The sequence below is a fragment of the Zootoca vivipara genome, chromosome 7 (assembly GCF_963506605.1).
Source record: "Zootoca vivipara chromosome 7, rZooViv1.1, whole genome shotgun sequence".
Lineage (NCBI taxonomy): Eukaryota > Metazoa > Chordata > Lepidosauria > Squamata > Lacertidae > Zootoca > Zootoca vivipara.
Window position 1 is genome coordinate 47,682,135 of NC_083282.1, and position 21,032 is coordinate 47,703,166.

Here is a 21,032-nt window from a genome sequence, read left to right on the forward strand (position 1 = left end):
TGGGACTGCGCCTTGAAAGGTGGTCGCTGTAACCACACCAATCAGCCATCAGTGCTTGCAGTGATCCCCTTTGAACTTTCCCAGGTGTCAATCACCCGGCATTGTGATCTCAGGTGGTTGTCTGGTGGGTGGTCAAAGCTGGCCTGTAGAGGGTCGAGGGCTGACCAATCTGGTTCATGGGCCAGATCTCGTTCCCCACCCCTGAGGTAGGGCTTGAGCAATCTCACTTCAAGAGTCTTCCTAACTGAGTGACACCACTTTGTCTTCGTCACTACTTCCCATTTGCTTGTGGGCTCAATCCACACCATTTAGAGGGAGAGGCAAGGCAAGTGGAGGTTGTTGCCCCTTTTCCTTACTGCTCTCTGAGTCACTGCTATATTTTGTACCTGAACTGGGAAAAAGAAAAGAGGAGCTGAATGACCGGCAATATTGTATGTTAGTGTGACACTGTTAATAGCTATTCCATGGGATTTGAAAAACAACCAGTGCCAGCTGATTCATATAGTTTCTGACTAATAGCCAAAATTGCAGCCATCAAAACAAAATCTCAAGTACAGTGGTACCTCTTGGTTATGAGCTTAATTCGTTCCAGAGGTCCATTCTTAACCTGAAACTGTTCTTAACCTGAGGTACCACTTTAGCTAATGGGGCCTCCCGCTGCCGCTGCGCTGCCAACACGCGATTTCTGTTCTCATCCTGAGGTAAAGTTCCTAACCCGAGGTACTACTTCCGGGTTAGCGGAGTCTGTAACCCAAAGTGTTTTTAACCCGAGGTGTTTGTAACCCGAGGTACCACTGTATTTCAGAATAGTGATGAAGAACGGTCTCCTCATGGGCGTATCCAGGATCAAAACTAGGGGGGGCGGCAAGCCATGGTTCAGGAGGCTGGCTGCTCCAAGTCAGTTCCCCGTTGGCCCGATGCAGTGGTGAACTTTTCCACCTAGGTGGCAGTGGAGCCCCCTTCTTGCAGCGCCCTCCCCGCATTGGCACCCAGGGCCGTCTTAAGCATATCCGACGATCCCTCCGGCGCCTGCCCTTTCCCAGAATTGTTGACCTTTTTTAAGGGGGGGGGAACCCCAAGGTTGTTGACCTTTTTAATGAAAGGTTCCCCAGAGTTGCTGACCTTTTTTAAGGGAGCTGACACCACCACGCTTACACTCTTAATCTCAGGGATGTGGTTCCAAGCCCCATGTTGGGCAAAAGATTCCTGCATTGGAGGGGGTTGGACTAGATGACCCTGGTGGTTCCCTTCCAACTCTGTGAATGGTTCTGTTATTCTGTTGTATCTGAAGGCCTGTTCACAGGGAAGATGCAGCAAACTTGTTTTGTGAGAGATGCTTGTGGTGTGATTCCTGCACTGGAGGGGGTTGGTCTAGAGGACCCTTGGGGGTCCCTTCCAACCATCCAGTTCTGTGATACTATGATTAAAATACTCAGCAAAGGTGTGCAGAAGAGAGACCGATACATATTATTTCCATCTAAAAAGTTGGTATTAAGGGTTGTCTTCATGCATACAAAGAACAAGGAAAGCCGAATGTGAAGAATAACCAACAGAAACAAAACCATGGTGTGTGCATTTTTATAACAAAATAAATCTACATTAGAGTTGTTGTTTTAGTTGCAGGATACATTTCCCCCCTTTTTGTGGTTTTGAGTGATCTATATCCATACCTTTGAATTGATAAACATGTCTTAAGTTTGCTTCAGAAAATTCAGAATTCACAGCTCCCCAAACCCATTTGGGAAATTTTTTTGATACTGATGTTTATGTAGTCACGAGGCGCAGTTTAGATACATTCTGGGGGAGGGGGATTTGTTATCCAATTTCTCTATCTTCTTACTTCAGTTTCCCAGGGCTTTGTTTATTTATTCTTAAAGCATTCAAAAACAACCCTTTTTGCTGTACAAATTTGATGAAAAGATGATCTACATGCAGCACTCTTCTCTGGTGCTCAGTGATGGAGGGGAGAAACACATGTTAACAAAGGGGGGGGGGACGCTTCTCAGTCAGCTCATAATGTCCCCTGCTGTTCAATTGGGATTGTAAAGGGTATGCCTTAATGAAGGCAGGTGAGAAGGTGAAAAAAAACTAATGAGTGTGTTCCTTCTGCATTGAAAGATCACTTAGGACCTGCAAGAACTTTTGTGTTAGCAGAATGCACAAATTAGGTCTGAAATAATCATATGCACACCAAGATCACAAAGGCCTGACTCTTGGTGCAGCAATAACCAATTTTGCACCTTGTGTCTTTTTTCTTTTCTTTTTCCTCAAGGTTTGAATTTATGGTGATCTAGTGAAAAGGGACCTAATTTTATTGTCCCTTTTTTGGTTTGCTTGCCTTAGTGCATAAGGAATGTGGGAGAGAAAGTGTTCTCTACTGCATGCTCTGTTAAAGGAGTAGCTTTGACTAGCCAGTAGCTTGTGCAGTTTTTAAACTCCTGGAACAGTCCCCAGGGTGAGTCACACCATTTAAGATAGAACTTAAGATACCTTAAAAAGCAGTTTAATTGGCTTTGGCTACAGTGCAGAAGTTTCTGTTCTTTAAAAGGCTCGTGAGAACTGTATGGTCCATGGGGTCACAAAGAGTCGGACACGACTAAACAGGAACTGTATAAGGGCTCTCCCAACCAACCACACTCACAGATTCCATGAGAAATCCCTCTGAAACACTGGTTGCTAGGCGACGAGAATGATAGGCAATTGACGCTGCAGGCTCAGACAATGATAACTATTGAGAGCAATTTAGGTGGCTGGGCAAGAGGACAACTGAGCAGGCAAGATAAAGTCACAATAAAGCTACCGTAACTACTTGCCCCAACGAGCTAGGCTGACCTTCACTGGCCGAAGATGGGGGGAGGGAAGCCACACTCCCACAAAGACAACTAAAATAAAATAAAATAAAACAGCTGTGCAGCTTCCCTCAGCCACACACACGCCCCACAAAGATATGTTATTAATCCCAACAGAGGCAAAGATGGGGGAGGAGCCAGGCCAAGCAGCAGCAGGAAGGGATAAAACACTCCCAGATGCAGGAAGGGAAAAACGCTCAGCCACGCTCCCAGATGCACCCCTCCCCACCAAAAGCCTTTGCTAAACTGTAAAGCAGTTAAAAGGCAGAACAAAGAAAAAAGCAGTTAAAAGGCAGAAGCAAAGAAAAAAGCCTCTGAAACAAGAACACCCCCCCCCCGCAGAAAGCCGAAAGGGGCGAGCGGTGAGGTGCTGCCGGCTCAAAGCCCAAGGTAGTCAGCTGAGCGAAGGAGGACTGGAGGCAATAAAGAAGGATGGCTCAGGGCTGCCGCGGCTGTTTGAATGCAACTAAACCCCACCCCCGAGCCAGCCCTATTGGCTGGGTGCAGTAGGCAGGGCGTGGCAGCTGGGACGGCTAAGGCAAGGAGCTGATAGCCCCCTTGCCAACGCAGGGAACCGGCTCCCGCTCACAACTCCTCCCCTTTGAGAGGCTTTGCCGGAGAGACAGCCAGGGAGGGAGCGGGGAGGAGGTCGGGGAGCCGCTTTTGCCACGCTTATTTTTTGCTTCTAGAGGGGGGCAACGGCCCCCATCTGCCCCCCTGGCTACGCCCCTGTGTCTCCTATGTGTTTTGTATATTAAATTAGGCAAGTTACTTTTCAAAAGCAAAGCAAAAAATTGCAATATGCTGCTCTGGCAACTCAGGCTTATGTCACCTCATAAAAGCCCTGATCCCCAAACAGTGAAAAAGCAGTATGTTGTGGTGTGTGAGAGAGAGAGAAAGAAAGAAAGAAAGAGGGGGGGAGGGGGGATTGCTGTTTCTGAGAGGGTAGGCAGGTTTCTTAGAAATTTCAGGCTGTATGTATGTGAAAGAAATAACCCCCCTGGACACCTTGTTTAAAGTAAGAGCTGTCACCCTCCTCCTATTTCTAATAAATTACCTGTCACTTTCAACTCTACCCCCACAAATTGCTAAAGAATTGTCTTCAGGTTAAAAAAAAATGCAATGGTATAAACACATTGAAAGCATAAAAAAATAAAAATAAAACTGAAAGGCATGTGTAGCCATGTCATTTATCCCACAACAAAGTAAATGTCTTTGCCAATAGCCACTAGAAATGTAGAGCCAGTGAGCAGGCCACACCTTTTACCTTTAGAAGCTACTCTTGTAGACGCAAGTCAACATGAGATTCTGGCAGACAAGGGAAAGCGCATCTCTTCACCATAGTGAATTTGCTACCACATGATGTGGTGTTGACTGACCACCAGCTTTAAAAATGGGAGTATTGCCAGTCCTAGTCCTAACAAGACTCCGATGTGGGATGTGATGCAGCAAGGCAACTTTTCCAAGATGATCTCCTAGTGAAGAATTTGCTCCCAGGGTCATTTCACCCATTCCAAGCTCTGCCCCTTTCCTTGAGGGATGGAAGGCCTTAAAGGGGCAGGCCTCTCGCTTAGAACCTAGCACTCCCCCATTCTGAAAAGTTGCTCTGCGAGCATCAGTTGCAATTAATTACGGTAAAAGTTTTGTTCTTGCTTTACTGCAACGCTTTCAGGTGCCGCTAGGTGGCTCCCTTGGCTTCCCCTCTAAAGCATAACTTGAGAGCAGCAATAGAATCTTCAGACCATTGGCACTTTACAGAATTGTAGAATTGTAGAATTGGAAGGGTCACCCCAAGGATCATCTAGTCCAACCCCCTGCAATGCAGGAATCTCAGCAAGATCATAAATGACAAATGGCCATCCAACCTCACTTAAATGTTTTCTGACTGCAAGCATACATTGACTGATCTTAAGTGAAACATTTCCTACAGCAATGTATTGTTACGGTGCTGCTTTGCCAGAAAATTTCTGCCATGCTAAAAATGCACAAGAAGCAGAGATCAGAGAGCAGTAATATTGATTTGATTCAACAGGAATCTTTCAGAAGATCTTGTCCTGCCCCCCAAGGCTTACTAGATTTCTCATGGGCTCAAGTAGATATAATGGGTCCCCCTACCCACATTGCCAGTCCAATACATTTTCTTGCCTAAACTGGAAATTAAATGCATTTTCTAGGGCCAACACTTTAAAAAGTCTGGTTGCACCAATCAGATACCAGTTCTTGTCTCCATTTTGCCTTTAGGGTATTGTCTTAGCAGGTTGATTTACCCTGCTGCAAGGCAGGGCATGGCAGGCCCAGTCCTGCCCAGCTGCATCCAGCTGCCATATTAATGTCCCACAATTCCCCTGGTGTAGTACCATTCTGGGACATTATGAGAAATTAAATTGGTGGCCAATCTCAATCACTCAATACTGCTTCTTGTATTGCTCAGAGTGCTGCTGCCTGTTTCCACCAGGTAAGCCCCAGTAGGACTGTTCACACAGGAGAGAGCCCATCCAGGGTTCACTTTGAACAAGACACCCTCAAATCTAGAGCAGTTTCTAGCCGGACCTTCATTGTCATCTATTCGGGGAGACATCTCACAAGATCTAGTCATCTTCACCAAAACCACTGCTGTGCAAAAAGCAGAAGAGTGACCCCCCACAGCCAGAGAGGCCTTAGCCAACTCTGACAATTAGATGATACCTTTGTAGAAGCTGTAGTCTCTGCAGAAGCAATTTGGTGCTCCCTCCTCATTGGTGGGAGAATATATAAAGTGGTTCCTGTGTGACCGAGAATCTCAAATCTTCAGAGAGGGCACCAAAACTCCTATCAGGCACTTGGCTGCTCACAGTTCTGCATCTTGTAATATTACTGAGAAAGATTTTTGAGGAGCATACTAAAATACTTGCTATGAAACAGAGTTCTTGTTTTTCTAGGGCAAGCCCAAATGCCATTGTGAAAGCACATGTAGTTTCACTTAACTGATAGCGGGCTCTAACGGCTGATGGTTTTTAGCTGCTTTTTATATGTGGAAAGTCTGCTTTTTAGCTTTGATCTCTCTCGTTATTAAATTACAGGCTGACCCGGTTAATCCATGGTTGATTAATATGTGCTGAATGGGTATCAGAAAGATTTCCTCCGTCTCATGGCGTGTACTGGGTGTCCCAGGTTCTTTGTTAATCTGATTTTTATTTATAAAGCAAAAATCTGAATAAAATGTGCAAACTGGGGGAGGATTAAACAAGTCTGGCTGTCACTGCTCACACAACAAGACAATCCTCTGCGCCGGAGGTTTCAAGTTGAAGCAGTTTTGGCAGGCATCACCAGTACTGGGCGAGAATCTGATTCGCACAGCGAAGTTCTTCTATGCCATTCTGGCAGTGCAAGCAGCCTAAGAGCCAGTACATCCGTTCTTAAAAGGTCAAATGTTTCAAATCATGGACAAGCTGCAATCTTGCTCAAGCTCCCTCTTCTGATGTTGTACTGCTCATATGAAGCATTCCTGTCTTGCAGCAGATATACAGGTCAATACTGATGGTGAGTCAGGAAATATGCTCTCATGTTCTCTTGTGCTGAAACATGACTATTGATACAAGCTCCACACAAGAGTTGACAATAGTTTGTTAAGCAAGTTTTTTATAGAACTTCATGACAGGACTCTCATCATGGGCCTTTACGGAGAACTCTTGAGTCTGGTTTGAGTCTACATTTACTTCTCTGTGTCTAGATGCATCACACTTACAATGTAGTTGAAAAATCACACCAAGTGGTGTGGTGGTATTGGCACAGCTGCAAATTATTTGGCTTCAGGCGCTGTCTTTGTCATTACTGAGTCCTAAACATCCATCCCTGCCCTGACACCAAAACATATATATATATATATTCTCATATCTATGTACCTGCCACTCCTCTGTGAGCATCTTCATCTTTATAAATTTTCAGAAAGCAACACCAATGCAGACATAAAGCAAACTTCTGCCGCGGAGTTGAAGAAATATTTCTGGTCTGTTAAAACTTTCTGAACTCTTATCACCAGCAAAAGAAGCTTCAGCTTCAACTCCCTCCTTTTACCTTCCTACTGATTGACTCTGACCTTAGAGGGCTAAACCAACCCATTCATAGGGGCTACTTCCATGGGCTGTGGGAGGAATGGTGAAACATCTAGAACGGAGGGATCATACATTCCAGAGATCCTGCCCCAATTTAAAAGGGTTTCAGACAGTGAAAGAGGGCGAAGCCATTGCATTTTCACTTTCTCCACTGCTCTGATGTACCTGCAGGTACATCGTTATTTCACATCATTACGGTGACTCCATTAAACTAACCTAAAGAACTTCTAGAATCAATCACACAATAGGAAAGACCAGACATACTTTGCAGTTCTCATAATTTTAATAAGCAAAAACAAAATCCACAGAACACTGTGGTTTTAAGGTCATCTTACAGGACATAAGCCAGCAGACTAAAACTAATACTCTTATAATCCCAACAACCTTAATAAAATATTCTTTTTTCTCTTTTTAAGGTAATGTTTTATTTTACAAATAATAAACAGCACACAACATCATGGAAATATGACTGGAAAAACTGCAAGAACCTTTTTAAGTTATTAAAGCTACTTTAATGAGGTCATTTTAATTAAAAAGCTAGCTGGAAGAGGTGGGTCTTCCAAACCTCTTTGAAGACCAGCACTGATAGGGTCAATTGGAAATCCCTGGGAAGAAGGTCATTAAGCTAGGAATCACGTATCACATTAAAAATTGGTCTAGATTCACTTATTCCTTTAGTGGAGATACATCTTGAAAATAGTAAGAATTGCTCTGTTGGATCAGACTAATAATTCCATCTAGCAGAACATTATGTCTTCTAGCTAGATGCCTCTGGGAAGCTTGGATTGTTTGACCACAACAACTGGTAATCGGAAATCTGGTCTGTGTATAGAGGTTCCATGTTTAGCTATCGTGGCTAATGGATGTTGATGGGCCTATTCTTCATAAATGTTGCCTGGTGCTTCTTCAAAGCTATCTGAACTAGTGTCCATCAACACAGCTCGCAATAATTGCATGAATTAATTATGAATTGCATAAAGTGCTTCCTTTTGTGTGTCTTGAACTCACTACTAACCAATTTCTTGGCAGTAGGGATGCAGCTGGATTTCTCTGTTCTGATTGTGGCTGTAAAGACACCCAGGATTTCCTCTGTGCTGTCCAAGCAAACACTACACAGTAGCGGAGGTGTTGATGTAGAGAAAAATGAACTAACCAACTACAAAGCCATAGTCTTTAAACCGTTGACATGTTTGGTGCTATCCTCTATAGCTTTATTGGCAGATGCTCATTGTCCTTTTGAGAAATGAGGCGTCGTCCATTTTGCTTCTTCATGTGCCAGAAATTCTTTCAAGGACAGAATAACACACATAGTTTCCCATGAAACATCTCTGTTGCCTCCACCCTGAAACAGAAAAAAGTATAATCAAATTAAACTGCAGCTAGAAATAGGACTTGAAATCAGTTGTAACAAATTGTTAAATTTTGGCATGATCACCCAAAGTTGAGTCCTTTTTGGACTCACTGATTTCAGTAAGGGTGAGTTAAGGCAGAATATTGAGTTAGAGAAGCCTGTTTTCATCCTTGCAGGTAATACTTGTACTGTGTTACAAATATATGAATATAATAATGAGTATGTCATATGTTGATTACTTTCATAGCTGCCAAGTTTTCACTTTTCTCGCGAGGAAGCCTATTCTGCATAAGGGAAAATCCCTGTAAAAAAGGGATAACTTGGCAGCTATGATTACTTTTGATTAAGATCAAATCAGATTTTAAAAACATCACACATTCTCAGTGCTTAGAATTAAGGTAGAAATCACATTACAAGAAGCACATATAGTTACACAACAACCCTTGGCAATATTTAAAATATTGTTGACCATTCTTCTTCTTTGAAGTGTGTGTGGATTAGCAGAAGAACCATCCACAAATCACCTGGAAAAGATGCAAACCTCACTTGCTCCAACTCTTCCCAGTATAATCTGCTTCATTAGCACATTTTTTTGGGGGGGGGGGATGTCATCAGAGGTCAAAACTCAACACTAAATGCTTGAAATGAGGACCAATAGCCAATGGATTTCTTAAATGAGAAACTTCACAGAAAAGGCCTTTTAAGGCAATGATGACCAAGCGTTCCAAATAGCAGTTGACATGCTTGAGCAAGTGGTGCTGAATCTTTACTGCTGGTAGCCTTTTGCCAATGTTAAAGATGTGCATGCATGACTGGAGGCAGGGCAAGATTTCCTGTTTTTGTCCTCCAGGAAGACTCAGATTGGCTTCCGTGCACCCAGGACCTATACAGTAGTTTTCATTGGTGAGTGGTGCTAGGATCCAGTTTTTGTTAGGCTACAAGAATTCCAGAAGCAAAGAACTATTAACAAATAAGGAATAATGCACTGATCCCACCACCCTTCACAACTCCATTAATTATGACTACCTGCCCAGGGGTAAGACCACCACCCCAGGGAACACATTCATTGTTGCTTTAAGGGGGAAACCCCCCAAACCCCCATCCTAGCCTTCTTCAGACAGAATCCAGAGGTTTGACAACATCAAATCAGATACAACAATCGAATCACAGCAACAAAAAATGATAAAAACTATACAGCAGCATTAAACAGCAAAAATAAATATTACTGTTGTTGCTTAGTCGTTTAGTCGTGTTCGACTCTTCATGAGCCCATGGACCAGAGCACACCAGGCACCTCTGTTTTCCACTGCTTCACACAGTTTAGTCAGAATTAGGGAAGCTTTTAATGTTTGATGGATTTCTGTACTTTAATATTTTGTTGGAAGCCGCCCAGAGTGGCTGGAGGAACCCGGCCAGATGGGCGGGGTATAAATAATAAATTTATTATTATTATTATTATTATTATTATTATTATATGCAACCCTACAATAACAACAGCAGATATGCAGTTGAAAATATGCGGGGCTTTAAAAGCCATATAAATTGTTCTGGCTGTGAAAATACTGATTAATATAGGCACATGAAAGTCAGCATTTAGGGAAGCAGTACGTATTAAAATGCCCATTACTGTCCTTGAATTATCATTTGTTATGTTTCATAACACAAAAAAACAGCCAATTTTAGTAACCAGCTATCATATTCCATGCATGTGAAATATGTAACTCTGTATTACACAATTAATTTATTCTGATGAATTCTAATAACTACTGAGCTTTATAAATAGGAACCCTATCCTTTTTAAAAAAAATATTCCAAGAGATGTATCTAACTTGTGGAACTCACTGCAACAGTATGATACCGAGGCAAAGAGGTTAACAGGATTAAAGGAGGGCAAATATTAGCTAAGTGTATAAATAGTAAGCTTAATCCACAGCTTCATTATAGAAGTCATTTCCTTTATTTATTTATTTGCAAAGGATATAAACACTCACAGCGTTATGGCTTGAGTCATAACCGCTGTCCGAAAGGCACTGACCACTATCTGTGGCAGGAACCTGGACTAAAATGAGCTGCTTGTTGGATTCAGAGTGGCTACGGCTGCCTCAAAGTGAGTGTGAGCGCACCCTAGCTAAAGGAGCCTGCTGTCCTCATGGTCTCAGGCGAGAGGTAGGCACACCTAACTGAGTGTTTATTAATCTTTGCTTTTGTGCTTTGCGTTGAGATCAGGTCTCTGGGCTGAAATGTTATGGGGTCCTTTAGAAATGGAAAGTCTGTGAGCAAGCTCTCTGCCTGGTACCCTCTCCATTGAGAAATACTGAGTAGCATCAGGGATTAGCTGCAATATCTGAGCAAAAGGCCTCAGAGGGGGCCAGGATCATTCTGAATGCTGCTTCCCACGTTAAGTTGTTCGGGTGTAACTGCTGAACATTTTACATGCACACCTGGGACAGGTGATTCAGCCACTTGTAATATGCAGATACATCTGCCAAGGAAAGGGGGGTTGACTGTTGTTCCTGACTCTGTATGGACATATAGCGGCAAGTGTTCCTGAGGGTTTCCTCTTCCCACTGTTATCGTGCATAGGGTGGTCATGTCACCTTTAAAACTCTGAAGCACCAAGAATGCAGGATGCAGCCACTGGGTCTCCCACACCATTCCTCACCTCACTGCCAAATGAACCAAAGCATAACCTGGGATAGCTCAGTTGGCAGATCATTAGACTCTTAATCTCAGGTTCATGGGTTCAAGCCCCACAGGGGCCATATTATTCCTGCGTTACAGATCGTTGGACTAGTTGGGATAAATAAATTATTATTTACCTCCATGTTCCCTTCCAACTCTACAATTCAATAATAATAATAATAAATTTATTAAGACCCCGCCCATCTGGCTGGGTTTCCCCAGCCACTCTGGGCGGATTCCAACAATATATAAAAATACAATGGTCTGTTAAACATTATAAGCTTCCCTAATAAGTATGTGCAGCTCACATTTGTTCCCCTTCCTCTTTGCTCCTCTTCACTTGTTGTGTCCACCTTTGAAATTTAGATTGCAAGCTCCGTGGGGCAGAGATCTCTCTCGTTTGCTTCTTTGACTCTTCTTTGAAGTGCCTTGCACACTGATGATGCTATGTAAGAGCTGGTGTAGCATCATGACTAAGAAGAGTGTGAACAATGAACTTTGATGTCCCTGGTTCTAACCTTGCCCCAGCCATAGGCAAGCTTCTGTTTCTCCTAACCTCTGCCCTCACCTGCCATTTGGGGATAGCGTAATGGCAGAATACAGCCCTTTGCATGCAAAAGCTCCCAGGTTTGATCCCTGGTATCTTCCGGTAAGCCCAAGAAAGACCACTGAGAGCTATTACCAGTTAACAATTTTTTATTGGTTTTTAAACGAATACAAATACAACAACTATTAAACACTTATCCAGCAATACTGAGCTAGGTGGACCATTGGCCTGATTTGGGGCAAGGCAGCTTCCCATGTTTGAAAGAAAATAATATAACTGACCTACCTTGCAGGGTGGTTGCAGGTTATATATATGTATATCCCACCAAACCTTGCATTCACTGCTTACTTATGAAGTCCTGATGACTGAGAGCCACACATGTACTTGAAATGCCCTTTATGCTAATAACCATTACATAAATAACTGATTATAATAAAATAATTTCTCCATGTGTGCCCTGGTTCTTTCCCCCATGCAGTGAATCTGGAGTTCTGCTGGCTACGGCACATGGAACAGAAGGGTGGATGACAGGAACAGCTGTGGAATGGGGCAGGGGGTGCAGTGGGCTGCTATTCTAGCTCAGTACCTTTAAAATATATAGTTTCCGGATAAAGATTGGCTGTAAATAACAACAGAAAAGGAATGAAGACACATTCAAAACAAAACACCACATATTGAAGCAATGCAAAACATCCGTTCAACACTGATGTGCATGCAACTTCCTCAGAAGGGCGCATTCTGAGAGGGTCTGGGAAAAGCATGCACGTTTTCTGTTTTGAAACCTGGCAGAGTACATTATTTGAGCCAATGCTCCTCGTGAGGGACAGGGAAATGCTCCAGCTTTTCCTCCCGTGGTGCATATGGGAGCTCGTTGGAGTAAATGTATTCCTGCCTAGACTACAAGGATATCAAATATTGCAGGCGGGATGATTCTATAAGCAGTTTAGGGTGATCATATTGAAGGAGTGGAATGGGATAAGAGATGAGATTGTCCCGGAGGTTATTTGATCTTACCTGCTATTTCCACCAAGCCCGGCTACTTCATCAACATCTTTCAAAGGCGACTTTGCTGCATCTCGAGCATTAACTATACTTCTCAGCTCCTCTTCCTGAAGCCAGCCGGACAATAAGATGAAAGTCTTCTTTTTCTTTTCTTTTCTTCTTCCCATGAAAAACAGGGGGGTAAAGTTTTGGGCTACAGCACCATATGCTACTGCAGCCTCTTAGGTACCAGCTATCTGGATGTAAAGTTAATAAAATAGAAGAGAGCTGTGTCAGTTACATTGCCTGCCTGCTGCCTTTATCCTATTCGGAAGAACTTAGCAAAGGCAGGTGTGAATTATCTTTTTTCTCCCCTCTAAGTTTTTTTTTTAAAAAAAATATTATTGTAATATTGTTTCATGTGACAGATGCATTGAGCTTTGGTGCGTCTCAGCCTTGTACCGGTAAGTCCCGAGGCTAAGTATATTACAGAGGGTTACTTGCTTTTAAAAACTCACTGGTCATCTTGACTAAGCAATTGGGGTGGGGTGAGGTGGGGACAAAACGATGCATTGCTGCATCTATTTTGGTGCTTTCCCCCCATTTACAGTGAGTTTTAGTCACTGGAGAAACCCGAGAGCTCCTTCTTCTCTGAAGCGAGACCAATTTTATGTAACTGCATTTTGGGATGGGACAAGGGCAAGAGCTTGTTGCGAGGGGGGGGGGCGGAGAAAGAGAAAGCACAGCATAAATATACTAATTTACAAAGAGAATGTGATGGGAGAAACACTCTACCTCCTAAAATGACCTTTATTTTTTTTCCAGCAGAGGATTTAAGATAAAGAGTATTAGTTAATCAGATTCTGGGAAGCAGCTGTTGAATGATTTACAGAGAGGAGTAAATGAGACAACTTTCCATTTTGAAATCAATGCTGAAAACTAAGTTAGATATTGCATGTTTCCTTGTGCATTGCAAATACATTGTACTTTTCTTTTCTGAAAAGGATGCCAACTAATATCTTTAATTAGTCCATGAATAGGGCCAGCAGCCCCTGGCTTCCTTTGTTAGTTTTTTTTTTTCTTTTTTGCAGTTAGCTATGAGTAAGTTTTGCAGTTAGCTTTGCAGCTAAAGTGTGCATTTCCATACATTAGCAACAAGAAAAATACAGTGGAAAAGAGAAGCATGTCCACGTGACGGCTGGTGTTCCTGTGTTTGCCTTTGATGCATTCATTTATGGCAGAGCAGAGTATGGTACTGATCAATGTTGATCCTACGATAATCTTCACAGCAGGTGCAAATGGTACAGTTAGGATGTTCTCCTATGCTGTATTATTGAGCCAAGGCAATCCACATGGCCAATAATGTTTCCATAATGCATACTAAAGAAGTTAATCCTGCTTAGTAGAGCTTAATTAAAAGTTTCTTCCCTGCAGCATCTTCCCATTTTCTTGTTTCTTCTTTGATGCAGTTGGGAGTATTTGATGCTTGTTAGATACTCAGCTTCTATTACAGCTATATAAGTTCGTGTCTGGGTGTAAGTATGAATATTGATTTCCTTGCATTATTTTGCTATGGAAGTAAAATAGTGGAAGGAAGCCAGTACTTAAATCCCTCCAAGCAGGTAAAAAGGTAAAAAACTATGTTGCACAGAACAGGAAGAGATAGCAAATGAGCAGAAGCTGCAAATAGGAAGCTTTTAATTAAATGGTACAGTATTCCTCAATTGCATCAAAAGAACTTTGCATGTGCACACAGACAAGCTAGCACCTAAACTATGTTTTATTCCCCCCACCCAGTAGTAGACCTTGACATCTCAAATTTCAGTGCTGCCCTGTGTGATGCCAAAATCTGGCACTACCTCTTACTTTCCATTGGGTGTCAATAGTTGTGGCGCCTGCCTCAGTGCCCCAGAAGTTGTGCAACCAGTGCTACCAAACCAATTGCACTCCCCTAGATTCACCTTAGTTCATCCCAAAAGAACAACAACAACTGGCCTGAGAAATATAGATTAAAAACAGAGGGGGGGGGACTAGAATGCAAAGGCTGGGCCTAAACATCTTGATTCTTCATAAAACATGTGTGTGCAAAGGATGGCAATTCCAGTAAAAAGGGCTCATGCAGAGTTATCTATGACTGTGGTCTCCATATCGCTCCCATTCATTCCGATTGGACTTGGGCAAGAGACTCCTCTGGTATTGTGTCCATTGTCTACAATGTGCAAAACATAAGCAGTTTCACAGTGCAGCAGGGAGGTAACATTCCTTGTGAAGGTTGAGGAAAAAGGAAGACCACATCTACTGTGTCCGTGGACCCCAGAACCCCCTAAATATTCCCTTTTAAGTTGATAGTGGGTAGTCTTCCATAAAGCATGAAGGCCGTTTTGCTCAGGTGTATGGAAAGGGTGATCTGATTACCATACACGGGGAAAATGAGTGGGGAGATGTTTGTAAGTGTCATTTCACAGAATGGACACAGCTGCAATTACTCGGGTTGGAAACAGTTTCATATCGGCAGTTTCACTGGCACATGAGTCTGGTTGTCTGGTGGTTCTAGAACTTCATCTGCCATTCGCCATTCTCAGACAATGGTGTATTGTATTACTATCTTGAGAGAGTGCGGCAATAGTGGCGACGGCAAACTGTAACCAATACGCACAGATAAGACTCACCAGTCATTTGTACATACACAGGCTGAACAAGCTCTGCTTTCCTCCATTAAGGGGAGAGCTGTGGCTAATTTGGTGTGCTGTGACATCATCATCATCATCATCATCATCATCAAAGTATTGCTTTCACATAGTAAGAGGGAGAAGGTAACAGAGCCCTGTAGCATCTGCAGATGGATGCGAAGTGACTGCTTTCAGTAACAATAGCTTTTCCCTTTGTGTTGCCTGGCTGCTGGTGTGGCCAAGGCAGAGTAATGCAGCAGATTTTGGATTCCATCAAAGCAGCAATGAGGAACCTCTGTTCTATGGTCCTAACAATGCCCAGCACCTACTGCATTTTGCCGATGCTGTGATTTGGCCCAGGCTATGCCCACCTGATGTTCTGTGATGCCAGGTGTATGTATGACAGAAAACGATGTGGTGCAAAATTAAAAGAAAAGAAAACTAGGAGTTTGCTACTTGAGTTCCGAACGTTTTGAATTGTGACAGAAAATGCAACAAATTAAAAAAGCAGTGAATTCAAGCTGGTAAGGAAGAATTGGGAGCCTGCTTAGAGAGAGTATGTGCCATTCTTCCTTTGAAGCCATGGGTTGAAAAGGAAGAATCTGTGCAGCTGTAACTTTATTTATTTATTTATTTATTTATTTATTTATTAACTCAAGCCATAGCTTTAAAGGAAAAATCAGGAGCGCTCCTGATTCTTTATAGTCACAGGTTTTAATTTGAATCACCTGGTGTCCTGTGACATCAGATGACTGGCAGATGGGCGACCCCACCCACCTGTCGAAGTGGCACATGGAAGGATATTCAGTTCTGGATCCCCATCCTTGCATTAAAGAGAGCCATATACAAACATATGCACATGCATCTACATGCACCCAGTGCAAAAAAGCCAGCCTCTTAGCCACTAGGACTGCACACAGACATCAAGTTTTTTTTAAAAAAATTCTTATTTAGCTCCCAAATATGGTGGGTGGCGGGAACTATGGTCACACAACTCTGAATAGTGTGCATTCTTCATATCTGTTTCTATGTACTCCTGTAGAGGAGGGATTGGGCTCATTCAGGAGTGGTCAGTGAGATGGACCAGGGCTACAGAGCTACCTTCCTAACACTAGTGTTATTGCCATTTTCTGGAACAGTGTAGAGGTATAACAAAAAGGCAGGGGCTGCACAGGCACCCCAGTAGAGCCACTCCAGTGCTCCTTCTCAGTGTACCAGATATTTTTGAGTAGACCAATAATAATAATAATGGTGCATAGCAATTCCAAGATCTTGACTACTCCCCAACCCTTCTCTGGGGCTAGGGGCAGAGGGGAAATTTGATTTTGTTCCCATTTTAATGAGAAACTACCTAATTCCCACTTCTCAAACCAATATATGAACTGAAATTAAGCAATTTACACTTTTCTGAATTTTGCGATACAGTTCTGCAATGAAACAATACATATATTGGGGAGAAATGTGCATAAAATGCATGTATTAATGGAAATAACATCTTAAACACATTATATTACAGAAAATTGGTTGCAGAAATGTGTATGTTAGACAAAAGTGCACATCAAAATGTGTTTATTGAAGGACATTTGCATTAAAATGCAAACAGTTTTTCATGAGGATTCCCCCCCCCCCAGAAGTGTGAAGAACTGAATTTTAAAATGGGAAAGGTAGATAACTGAAATTGACAGTTTTGTCCATTCCTATCTAGGTGGCACTGTGGGTTAAACCACAGAGCCTAGGGCTTGCCGATCAGAAGGTCGGCGGTTTGAATCCCTGAGATGGGGTGAGCTCCCATTATTCAGTCCCTGCTCCTGCCAACCTAGCAGTTCGAAAGCACGTCAAAGTGCAAGTAGATAAATAGGTACTGCTACAGCAGGAAGGTAAACGGCGTTTCCATGTGCTGCTCTGGTTCTCTAGAAGCGGCTTAGTCATGCTGACCACATGAGCACTGTACAGTGTCTCCCTCAGCCAGTAAAGCGAGATGAATGCCGCAACCCCAGAGTCGTCTGTGGCTGAACCTAATGGTCCTGGGTCCCTTTACCTTTACCTTTTATCTAGGGCATTAGGGATTGCAGCAGCTAGAGATAGCATGCTGAACAGGGTGGCTTTGTCCTATGTCATTTGGGAATATCAGGAATCAGCCTCCATGATCAAGAGTGTGCTGCATCACATTATATACTTAAGACAGTTATCTCTGAAGTTCAGCCATATTTCTCAAGCACAACCATGACATAATTTGCTTTCTACAGGAAAAATCACAAGAGTAAATGTAAGGTGTTCAGGCTACAATCCTATATTCATTTATCTGGATGTAGGTCTGATTGAACTCCATGGGACTTTGTGTAAGTACATTTACAATGGTGCTGTCTGTGCTGGGAAAATAGTTACAAAACGGTGCAGACATGGGAGGAAATGGTTTGGCTTCTCTCAAACAAGCACCACACAGAACTAAAAATCAGATTCCAAAGTCAGATTGTCAGAACTTTGGGTGTCTACAAGCCAAAAGAGAATTTGAAAAGCTGAGCGAAACATTTCTATTACAAAAATCAACCCCCTCCCAAATTTGTTTCAGCACTTTTGCTCCTCTTTTTTATCCCAGTTATAGAGGAGTGCCATACTTTTCAATAATTGTAGCAGCACAAATTCCTTTCTCAAAAGTGTCCATACAGTGGTACCTCGGGTTAAGAACTTAATTCATTCTAGAGGTCCGTTCTTAACCCGAAACTGTTCTTAACCTGAGGTACCACTTTAGCTAATGGGGCCTCCTGCTGCCGCCGAGTGATTTCTGTTCTCATCCTGAAGCAAAGTTCTTAACCCGAGATATTATTTCTGGGTTGGCAGAGTCTGTAACCTGAAGCGTCTGTAACCTGAAGCGTCTGTAACCCAAGGTACCACTGTACTTCATTGTAATTCTATAAACCCTTTTCCAGATTATTTGTGGACCACTCAGATACTGGCATCTCTGGGGTGCCATGAGTTTAAATCCAAGTTTGTGTGATTTTGCCCTTGACGTGTTGGTCCTGCTATTAAATTGCTTTGTTGTTGAAGTAGTAGTAGTAGTGGTAGAAAAAATGCATTGTGTGTCCAGGCCAGTGCTCACAATGGCCTCTACTAGTGGCGACTGATTTTCTTCTCGGGGCTTTGATGATTGCTCTGAGCCCATGTGGAAATAACCCTCCCATGAGTCACTGTTTCTGCTTCCAGACATATGGGAAACAGGCTTCTTTCCGCAAGAACCTGAACCTCTGCATATTGTCCTCTTAGCATTTTGTCACATGGAAGTATGCAAAATTTGCAACTTCTGCTTGTTTTGAAGAAGCCAGAGCAATGCATTTCCCATACGTTTGGGAGCAGAAAGCATGACTGGGGGGGGGGCGCAGCTGCCATAAGCAGGTTAAGACTGAACTCATCCAAACTGGCCACTGAGGGTTCTGTTGCTTGCCTGACTCAGCTCTACCCCAAACAAGGAAAGGGGGGAAAGCATGTCCTAAAAAGATGCTAATAAATTAAATATTAAGGTCCTCTTTTCCTGCCCCAAGGATCTTTGCTTTGAAACTCTTATTTGAAGGGATAACCTACGGTGCCTGGGAAAAGAGCAGAGGCGCTGGGTTTCTGGAAACCATCCGAGATACTGCCCCTGTAAAACCCTATAACCTTCAGCACTGTGCTGGGACGTGTTGCAGAAATAACGAGTGCATGCGAAACACCTCCTCGAATCCTCCCTTGAAGGGATAACAGCAGCAGTACTAAGTTAATAGCATTAAAAGCAATTAATTCTGTTTGTTTGAAGATGAGTTATCCTGGACTCGGTTTGATTTCATTCTTTGCGAGCAAGCGACACATAGACATAAAATCCTCTCGGTCTCTCTGTCTGTTCACTTGCAGATCATCATAGCGTGGGAAAGACGCAAGCTGCCGGTATCGAACCTCGGGATTTATGCCGCTAATCTGATTACCCCCATATGATGGACGTGTCCACTTGGAAGGAAATGGAGGTGGCACTGGTTAGTTTTGACAACACCGACGAGGTAGCGGAAGAGCCTTGTTTTTCAAATGACCTCAGGGCTGCTGACCAATCGCACAAAGGGCACCCCAGCTGTACCAGCCTCCTGTCCAACTGGAGAATTCTCATCAACAGTGAGAACACAAACAATGAGACCATATTCTCCAAATTGTCTACTGAGTTCAGTGACCACCTGGGCTTGGAGAATGTGGGCATGGATGAGGGCGACCAGAGAGTCATCATAAACATTGCTGGGCTGAGGTTTGAGACGCAGCTCAAGACTCTCGATCAGTTTCCAGAAACCCTTCTTGGAGATCCTGAGAAGAGGATACATTACTTTGATTCCATGAGGAACGAGTACTTCTTCGACAGAAACAGGCCTAGCTTTGATGGGATACTCTACTACTATCAATCGGGAGGAAAAATCCGGCGCCCAGCCAACGTCCCTATAGATGTCTTTGCTGATGAGATCACTTTCTATGAGCTGGGCGAAGATGCCATGGACCAGTTCAGAGAGGATGAAGGCTTCATCAAGGACCCTGTCACTCTTCTGCCAACCAATGACTTTCACAGGCAGTTCTGGTTGCTGTTTGAGTACCCTGAAAGCTCTAGTGCAGCCAGGGGAGTGGCGTTGGTCTCGGTCCTGGTTATTGTCATTTCTATTATCATTTTCTGTGTAGAGACCTTACCTGAGTTCAGAGATGAGAGGGAGATCAAGGATCTCAAGGCTGAAGCTAACAATCTAACCAAAGTCATTGCGGTCCCTAATACCTTCACAGACCCCTTCTTTGTGATAGAAACTGCCTGCATTGTCTGGTTCTCCTTTGAGTTGTTTGTCAGATTCATTGTTTGTCCCAGCAAGGCTGAGTTCTTCAAGAATATTATGAACATCATAGACATTGTGTCCATCATCCCGTACTTTGTGACCCTCACCACGGAGCTGATTCAACAGACTGAGCTAAACGGCCAACAGAACATGTCCCTGGCCATTCTCAGGATTATTCGCCTGGTGAGGGTCTTCCGTATCTTCAAGCTTTCCCGGCACTCCAAGGGGCTACAAATATTAGGACAGACCCTCAAAGCCAGCATGAGGGAACTGGGCTTGCTCATTTTCTTCCTTTTCATTGGGGTCATCCTGTTTTCTAGTGCCATCTACTTTGCGGAGGTGGACGAACCAGAGTCACATTTCTCCAGCATACCTGATGGCTTCTGGTGGGCTGTGGTCACCATGACGACTGTGGGCTATGGAGACATGTGTCCTACCACCCTGGGGGGAAAGATAGTGGGGACTTTATGTGCTATTGCAGGGGTGCTCACTATTGCACTTCCTGTGCCAGTCATTGTCTCCAACTTTAACTATTTCTATCACAGGGAGACAGAGAATGAAGAGAGACAAATATTACCTAGGGAGGTAGAAAGGATACTCACCGGTGTGGTTACAGGGAATGGGAGTATGGACTCCCTGAACAACACAAATGAAAATTGTTCTCAAGACAAGACAAAAAAATATTGAGCAGTCGCAGAAGATAAAAGTTTTAAGGGTCTAAGGGTCTCTGACTCATCCATTGATATACCAAGTCTACTGTGTAACTCAATCTCTCTTTTTTTTTAAAAAAAAAACAGCAACAACTTGGTTTGGGTTTTTCAGTCTTTCATTTTTTGCTATCTGACTTCTTGTGACTTTTCGAATAAACAGAGTATTTCTTATCTCTCTTCCTTGATCACCTGTCTCTTTTTATAACCAAGTGCTAGGCTGTCTCACATTTGTTTCTTTGCTTTGAGGTCAATACTTGTTCCCTAATATGAGAATTTATTATCAATGTTTTGTTGTTGTTGTTTTATAAACGAGCTCTTTCCCTTAA

At 43.1% G+C, this 21,032-nt stretch overlaps 1 protein-coding gene across 1 annotated transcript; it reads left to right on the top strand.

Annotated features, from left to right (window-relative positions):
• The first annotated feature begins 19,129 nt into the window (after positions 1 to 19,129).
• Positions 19,130 to 20,683, top strand: KCNA10 (potassium voltage-gated channel subfamily A member 10). The gene has a single exon (XM_035123527.2). It carries the CDS (start codon positions 19,130 to 19,132, stop codon positions 20,681 to 20,683), a length of 1,554 nt encoding a protein of 517 aa, XP_034979418.2.
• Positions 20,684 to 21,032: the final 349 nt, after the last annotated feature.

Bases quoted from the DNA above. Each gene is read 5' to 3' on its own strand.
- KCNA10 (XM_035123527.2), top strand. From the start codon at position 19,130: ATGATGGACGTGTCCACTTGGAAGGAAATGGAGGTGGCACTGGTTAGT.